Raw genomic sequence first — 8,421 nt, 5'->3', positions numbered from 1 at the left:
TAATGGAGACCAGTCTCCACTTCTCTTCATTTTTGGAGTCAGGTCTCCAAATTTGCAGATTTTTCCCTCCAAATTTGGAGACTAGTCTCCACACTTTTTTTTCTGTGATTATTAACGAATTTATATTCGAAATGGAAAACAACAAAAAAAAAGGATAAGATTATGCTGAATAGATTCCTTATCGAGTAAGGATAATTTTTCGTACTTCAGGATTATTGTATGAGCCTAAATACAGTAAACGTTCATCTGGATTAGTGGATGGGATTTCACGTATTTCGGTCATTTGTGTACATTTGTCATCGATAAAACTATTGAGGAATTGACCATTCTGATCAATTTCAAGCATCAAGCAGCCTGGTTTGGCCACAATAGTAAGTATTCTGAGTGTTTTAAAAAGGTTGGCTAAATGCTCAAACACTTCGAGCGGTATGATTTGATTGAAAAATTCTAATGTTGCACCAAGCAAATAAACCGATCTCACAATGAACCGTCTAATCGATGGATATTTCATCAAAATATCCGACAAATCTGGATTGGCTTCGCTTCGAGGTTTTAACATGGCCAGCCAAAACGTTTGACCATTCGCACTTAGACGAAGATTGTCCGTCTCGGATGCCATATGGCTGATAATTTTGGTCATTCGAGGTTTTTCATTGCTTTCAAATGTACATTTCCAAATGGAACGCGAACCAATGTCCGAGAAGAGGAAACCATAGTTATTGTTGGGAAGAATTTCGATACCATTTGGAAATATTAGACCATCAGCAAGGACATCCAGCTTACCGGTATCAGTATCGTAACGTAAAATTCTTCCCGTTCTGTCCGGTTCTAGAACGCTTTTGACAAATTCTTCAAGAGCATATTTAGTGCTTACATCTGTAATGTAAAGAATATGGCCGCCGGTTGATTTCTCCTGGACGGCAATATCGTCTAAGAAGCGACTTGTAGCACCAAGTTGACCTGTCTGATCGATATCAAACACATGATCGATAATTGGCGATGACGTAAAAACATTTGCAACACGGTAAACACCAAAATAAGGTTCCACTATCCATAAATTACTTTTGGAATCAAATTTCATTCCTAATGGCCGTGAAATTCGTGTACCATTACTTGCGGCCAATTGCTTTTCATTGACCAAACTAAACAAACGTTTAGCCGTAGTTGGATCGTTCAGATTGAATTCATAGAGAAAACCATCCATGGCACCTGTCACCATTCGACCATTTTGATAACCAATCGATTCAGGACCAGGAATAGAAGCCACTATCGATAAATATTTCATACGTAACGTTGGTTTATAATCATCAAGCGTTGGCGGTAACGGAACATTCATAGCTTCGGTATTCATATCAAACATTATGGATTCAGGTACGAACATTATGAATGCTACAAATAACGTTACTATCACAATTAATTTGAATAATAAGCTTGCCAAATATCTGACTACCATGATGGATCTGGATTTGTTGATGATAAAAGTTTTTCATCGGATTAGCATAAAGTTATTATTAATCAATATTCATTACCAATTCACCTGTGTGTGTGTGTTGAAATTAATTGACACGTCCTTGTGATTTAAACTTCAATATTGTTGGCCGTATTTTATATTTACTTTTGATGATGATGATGATGACAAATTTGTCCCTTTCGTTTTCGGAACCACAAACGAATGAATTCAAATAGATTATGTCAGTGAATTCGAAAATCAACCAAACGCTGTCACATTTTAATCAAAAAAAAAAGAAAGAAAACGTTTTGTTGAAGGTTCCTTTTTTGCACATCATATCGACCGAAATGTGTTACTTTTAGATACGACCAAATCGATTCACTCATCAAAAACGTCTTATAATTTTCTTTTTCGTCTTCATCGTTGGTTGCTAGGCTTCATTTACATTTATTACGTTGATAGTATGATAATTGAATCTATCATTTTTATTTTTTTTTTTTTTTTTGGGTACTCGCCAATCATATACATCACTAAATGAATGATGACGAATGGTGGCGAATGGCTGTTGTTCAGCTAATGATTACAATGTTTACAATATATATATTATATTATTATTATCATCAACCAATTTGAAACGACAAATAACATCCACATATAGGATACATTGGATAGGATAATGATTATTTTCACTATAGTAAAAGGCACAACCAAATAGGTTTCCAAATAACGATATATGTATGTTGTATTGTCGACTTTGATAAAACATAAAAGCTATGAAATAAAATTTATCAGGATATAAAGCCATTGTAAGTGAATGAAAAATTTTGTTCAAAATACACACACACACACACACACACACACGATACATACGTACATTAACGATTCGATTATCAATGTGAACAAAATTAATGTATACCACATTTGTCTCGTGTTTCAATTTTCCAGAAATTTATTATTATTATTTTTTTTTGTCTTGTTCATTCGTCGTCGTTGTCTTTTTTTTTTTTTTTTTTTTTTTTTTTTTTGGAAAACGTATATTTTTATTCGGTTTCTAGATGTGTGTGTGGGTGTGTGTTCTTTCCTAATTGTAATCGATTTTAATCAAAACTTTTATAAAGATTTAAAGTTTGATAATAGTTTTTTGTGGTTGGTTTTTTTTCTAATCATGATGAATCTATCCGGATCGAGATAAAGTTTTCTTTTTTTTCTGATACTTTTTCTTAGATGATAACATTCAGACTGAGATAGCTTAATATTAGAGCAATTGTCTCCATATTATGACGATAATGGTAGCGGTAGCATCAGACAATGTAGACATTGATGTTTACCATATATCCAACAACATAAAAACAATCGAAATATTGAAATTAATTGTTTTGTATAAATCAGATTCAATCGAATTCGAATGGAAAACATTCATTTATCTTGATCGATCGATCGATTCATGAATCATGATGATGATTTTGATTCAAAAACATCGTGTCGATCGATTGTTCATTATCGTTTGCTGTTAATTCAATTTGTTTTCGATTATCCCGTCATCATCATCATCATCAACAATAACAACAACATGAGATTGATTCCAATCGATGCAAAATTCTCTTAAATCTGAACAATAAACAATCGAAACATCAATGATGTTGAATCGTAGAAATAATGGCTATGAATAGGTCATTCATATCGATTGATTGATGGTCAGTTTGTTATTGGCTCAATATACGCCAACAATGTGTGTCAGTAGTCACTCATTTCTTCATAGAATTCTGGCTAATTGTCGTTCAAGTATAATTCCTTATTATAGTGGCACAGCTTTACTATCCATATGTTTATGTTCCATTAAAGGCCATAATAATAATCATCTTGTCCATATGTGCCATCAACATCCATTTTTTTTTGTTGCCAGCCAACTGAATACATGGCTTTCCCTGCCTTCATTCATTTGACCAGTTGATTTAAAATGAATGACATTCATGATGACATTGATTCGATAATTGGATCTTTTGCTCTTTTGAACAACAAAAACAACAACACTATTTTATATCCATACTAAACAAAGTTGGTGGATACTACTAATTGTTAAGCTGAAATTTGGTTTCATTTTCTTTTTTCAAAAGTTTACCATTGTCATCGTTGGAAGGAAGAGAGAGAGAGTTGAAACAAATAACCAGAAAAAAGTGAACGTGTCATCATGTGTCATTATACATTGTATGTTTATGTTTGGATTTTTTTGAAAACAGAATTTCAAATATGTTACAACTTTCAAATACACGATGTAGGAGTTTGTTACAAGTTTTTCTTTTCTTAGTTTGGTTCATTATCAAACTAAAAACAATAACAACAACAACAACTACGACAACAATACGGCCAAATGCAAACAAAGAAGAATATACAGAATTCAAATAATAGATAGATATTTGCCAAAGAGAATAAACCAATGCCTTGAAGGCATTCTAACTTTCATTTTTATTTTTTTTCTAGGATTCTCACACAATGTTCAGATAATGTCTTTTTTTTGTTTGCTTTTGTTGTGTATTTGGTGTGTGTTCAAAGACAAAATTCATTTGATGTGATACTAGAACTCATCTCATCATGATCATACATTTATGAAACTATGAAGAAAGATAGGGTGTGTGTGTGTATGTGTGTGTGTATAGGAGGTGGGGGTAGTTAGTCATTATACAGTTATATTGTGAAAATAGTCAAGACAATTACGAGTTGAAAAAAAAGCATAAGAAAAAGAAAGAAAAATGAAAGTCTTTTTTTTATTTTGTTTCGTTTTGTTTGATGCTACAAGTTTATACATCAATGTATGTGTATCATTATCTATTTATCTATATATATCTATCCATCTGTTTTAAGTTTACAAATACAAAAAGCTAAAAGTTTTATTTTCTCTCTCTAACTCTCTGAATTCTTTTGATTTTGATGCTGATCATTTCTTAAATGCGATAATGTCGAAAAAGATATTGGGATAAGAAACAAGTAGAAAAAAAATGGTTTATATAGAATTTGATGTTGATGTTGATGTTGATGTTGATTATTATTGTTATTATTATCATTTATCTCCAGAGACTATTCTCAATTTTTTGTTACTCAACAAATGAACATGGATATATCAAACACACACACACACACGGAATCAACTAAAGCCGCCATCGTCATCATCATCATCATTATCATCATCATGACTGACTTAATGAGAGTATGTATGGCCAACATCTGAAGACATTTTTGTCCACCCCCCTTACCCACAGAAACCAATTCATAAAAATAAAGCTTTTTTTGACGATGATGATGATGATGAGTGAACAACAACGACCATGGTGATAAGTGAACATCGAATTTTTATATGCTCCATATAATTTAACAATTTTAAAATGGATATATATCTTCACACACCCATTCCATATTCAATGGACAAAAAAAAACATTTTATTCGATTCTTTGCCCATTCATTTATTCATTATATTATCCAATTGTCATTGGTTAGTTGAATCTGAAAAATGTTTCTTATTTTTGATACATTAAGGACATCGAAAGCAAGAATTTTTATAACAAAATTCAATCAATGAATGTGTGTGTGTGTGTGTATCATTTTGTTGAGATCTACATGATTTTAGCTGGATAATTTCTCATGATTGAATGTTTGGTATGTGGCAACAACATAAAAAAACTTTAGCTATTTGTATCATTCGAGTTTTTTTTTCGTTAAATGATTAAAATTACTAGAACGATTAATCATTGAGATTTGGATAATGGAATAAAATCAACATATCAAATGAAAAGCGGGAAAAAAATGATTCTGTATTGTGATGAAATCAATATATCGATATGACTATCAATCGATTTTTCGTTGTCATCATCATCATTGAATATATATATATATATATGGTAATGATGAAATGAACCTAAATGAATCTATCCATTTGGATCAATGGTAAGCTAAAATATGAATATTGATATGGTTGGAAAGCCAAATCAGAAAAAAAAATACATATTCATCATGAGAAAAAGAGTGAGAGAGAATGAATGAGATGGTATGAGTTTGCAATCTGATCCCAAAAACAAACGAAAGGCTTAGATTCTATTTGGATAATATGCAAATATTATATCACCACAAACAATGACAAAATATTTTTCAATAAATTAATCATTTAGGTTCGTTTTCAATGTGCAATGGATTTTTTTTCATTACAAAATCATCGCAGCAAAATCCATAGTTTCTTTTTCAAGCCATCTGACTGGGTGTGTGTGTGTGTGTGTGTGTGTATTCAGTTTGGCAACAACAAATCTGATAGATCATTTTTTCTGGCTTCTTATGGAATATTTTCAGATATCTACATGAATTGATTGAATTTTGCTTTCATCAAATTTAATCTTATTTTCAATTTTCAATATATAAAAAAAATGTTCCACTTTTTCAAACTAATGAACAAAGAATTTTTTTCTTTGGGCTGCTGCTGCTGCTGCTGTTATTGTTATCGGAAAAATCCTCTTAATTTAATAATAGAATATATTTTACATTTTAAAACTGTTAATTGAAAAAAAATTTAAATAATAAATTCACCCGCTGATTACTCGTGATTCGGCAAATAACTGTTTTTATCAAACAAACAAGCAAACCAGCCAGAATAAATAAATAAAAAATGCAACCGATCAAATTCATTCGTTTGAAATGATTAGTTCAATATTGTTTTTTCCTGTGCTCATCAAATTTGTCGAAAGGAAAAAAAATTTCAAATAATAAATCCGAATCTTAACAAGCTTCTTCATCTAATTTTCTTCTTTTTTTTTTGCTGATACAAATGCAAGTTTTGGCTATTTATTCCGCTCATATACCAGTGATTTGATTAATTTGATACATAACAAAATCATTGACATATCATTCATGTTAATCGTATAAATAACTAACTAACTAACTAACTAACTGATACAACATGTGACTATGAAACTGTCAAGTTATAGCCCTTTTCCCATACACCCGCACCCAAAAATGTGGCCCAATAAATAGTTGATCAAAAACAAAAAACGATCTACCAACCATTGTCAGATTCTATCCAATTGCATTAATTGTATGCACTCGAATTTTTTTCCGGTTCCATGATGATGATGATGATGGTGGTGGACAAAAACTTTAATTAAACCCTATTTCTCATTCAAGTTAAATTTTGTTACTCAAAAAAAAAAGAATATAAAAAAATCAATTTTCAGTATACGAATCCCAAATTTTACCATACACACACACATGGTGAATGGTCATTGCCGGATTGGGATGTATTTGTAATGATTGTGAAAAAAAGTAATAAGTAATTAGCAATGGAATCCGAATGATCAACATATAATGAATGAAAACTGCAGCCACAGAATGTCTTTTCAACGATTGCCTTCGATACAAAAGTTATGTCTGTCAGTGTGTGTGTGTGTGTGTTTATGTTTGTTCAACGCTTACAAACACTAGCTATTTACAGGCGATGAACCATGGATTTTATGAACATGGATCGTTTTCCCGGATACTTGAATATATTCCTAAGTCTATACCAACGATCTACTGTGTATGTGTGTATTGTATGTATGTGTGTGTGTGTGTCACGAATAGATCCATAGATTGTTTTTTTTCCATTTCGATTCTGCTCCATTGTGATATGATGAATAGAAATAAATGGATAAGTGTTGACGACGACGACGACGACGAAATAGTTCACTATACACATTTATTTCATTCAGTATTCAACAACCAACAAACTAGACGACAACAACGTTTTTCGATTCGACAATCATCATCATTATTATCATCATCTGCGTGAAAACCTATGCTTGTCATCGGCAACCAAAGAATTGTCTTGCGGCCAAAAAAAAAACTTTACTTTCTTTGATTGAATAATATAAACTTACCTGTGCTGTGTTCGTGATATGATGCGTGTGAACAAAAAATCATCACTTGGTTGCATTGAATCTCGAATCACACACATATTACACAATCATTTTGCATCATCATCAAAAAAAATGGTTATATGTGATTGCTTTTTTTTCACAATCGATTCTCAATCAATTCATTTATTAATCACACTATTATTTTTGCATCAAATTTCAATTAAACATGGTGAACATCGTCAATATTTTTCAATTAACACAATCATTTAATAATCTGGTTTATTGATTGTAATTTATATTTTTGTATGTGTGTGTGTGTTCAAAAAAAAAAAAAAACAATAAACAACGTTAGTTCAAATCAATGATTGTTTTTCTCTTGTTTTCGATACTCAAGGGTACCCCAAAATATCCATAACGATCCATTTTGAGGATTTCGTGATTCAAATTTCTCTTTCTCTCATTTTATTTGTTGTGGTTTGTTGTTGTTGTTGTTATTATTATTATTTTATTCTCAATTCTAATTCGCAAGCAATTGTGAAAAAAAATGAAGAAAGAAAGCCAACAACGAAAACAACTACAATAAAAACGATAATAATAATAATAATAAGGCCAAAATCGGTAGAAAAAACCATATAATGTGCATACACACACACACACTACACTACACGAAAGACCAAGAGACTAATTAAGCCAGTCAATTAATCAAAGCTTATCATGTTTTTTCCATGCATAAGTATAGCCCATACACACACACACGCACAAATACCCGAATACGAAACAGTCAACTACCAAGTTACAGCCAGCCATTCATTGGATCATTTGGTTCCCAAAAATTTGTGTGTGTGTGTGTGTGTTGCAAATTTCATTCATTCGAACAATAATGCATTTGTATGTGAAAAAAAACCTAAACAAAATTCAACTGAGATTCATTGCATGTTTTGTCAGTGTGTGTGTGTGTGTGTCAAATTATGAATATTTACTTTTTATAAGTTGATTCATTATTTCCCCTTTTTCTTGGTTACTCATTTCATCATTATCATCATCATCATTAGAACTATTATGATCATAATAACCATGATGATGATGATGATGATGATGAT

At 31.3% G+C, this 8,421-nt stretch overlaps 1 protein-coding gene across 2 annotated transcripts; it reads right to left on the bottom strand.

Moving 5' to 3' along the window:
- Positions 1–157: 157 nt before the first annotated feature.
- LOC124491111 (adipocyte plasma membrane-associated protein) lies at positions 158–1,963 on the bottom strand. 2 transcript variants are annotated; one of them, XM_047053725.2, is made up of 2 exons: positions 1,538–1,963; positions 158–1,460 (listed from the first exon to the last, which is right to left on the bottom strand). In XM_047053725.2, exon 2 carries the CDS (start codon positions 1,451–1,453, stop codon positions 179–181), a length of 1,275 nt encoding a protein of 424 aa, XP_046909681.1. In that variant the 5' UTR covers positions 1,454–1,460; positions 1,538–1,963; the 3' UTR covers positions 158–178. The 2 variants fall into 2 exon arrangements, with proteins under 2 accessions (XP_046909681.1, XP_046909680.1); XM_047053724.2 differs by having other exon boundaries at positions 1,530–1,848.
- Positions 1,964–8,421: the final 6,458 nt, after the last annotated feature.

Source organism: Dermatophagoides farinae, chromosome 4 (genome assembly GCF_024713945.1).
Source record: "Dermatophagoides farinae isolate YC_2012a chromosome 4, ASM2471394v1, whole genome shotgun sequence".
Lineage (NCBI taxonomy): Eukaryota > Metazoa > Arthropoda > Arachnida > Sarcoptiformes > Pyroglyphidae > Dermatophagoides > Dermatophagoides farinae.
Note: the sequence above shows the minus strand (reverse complement) of the source record. Positions and strands in the feature narration are given on the sequence as shown.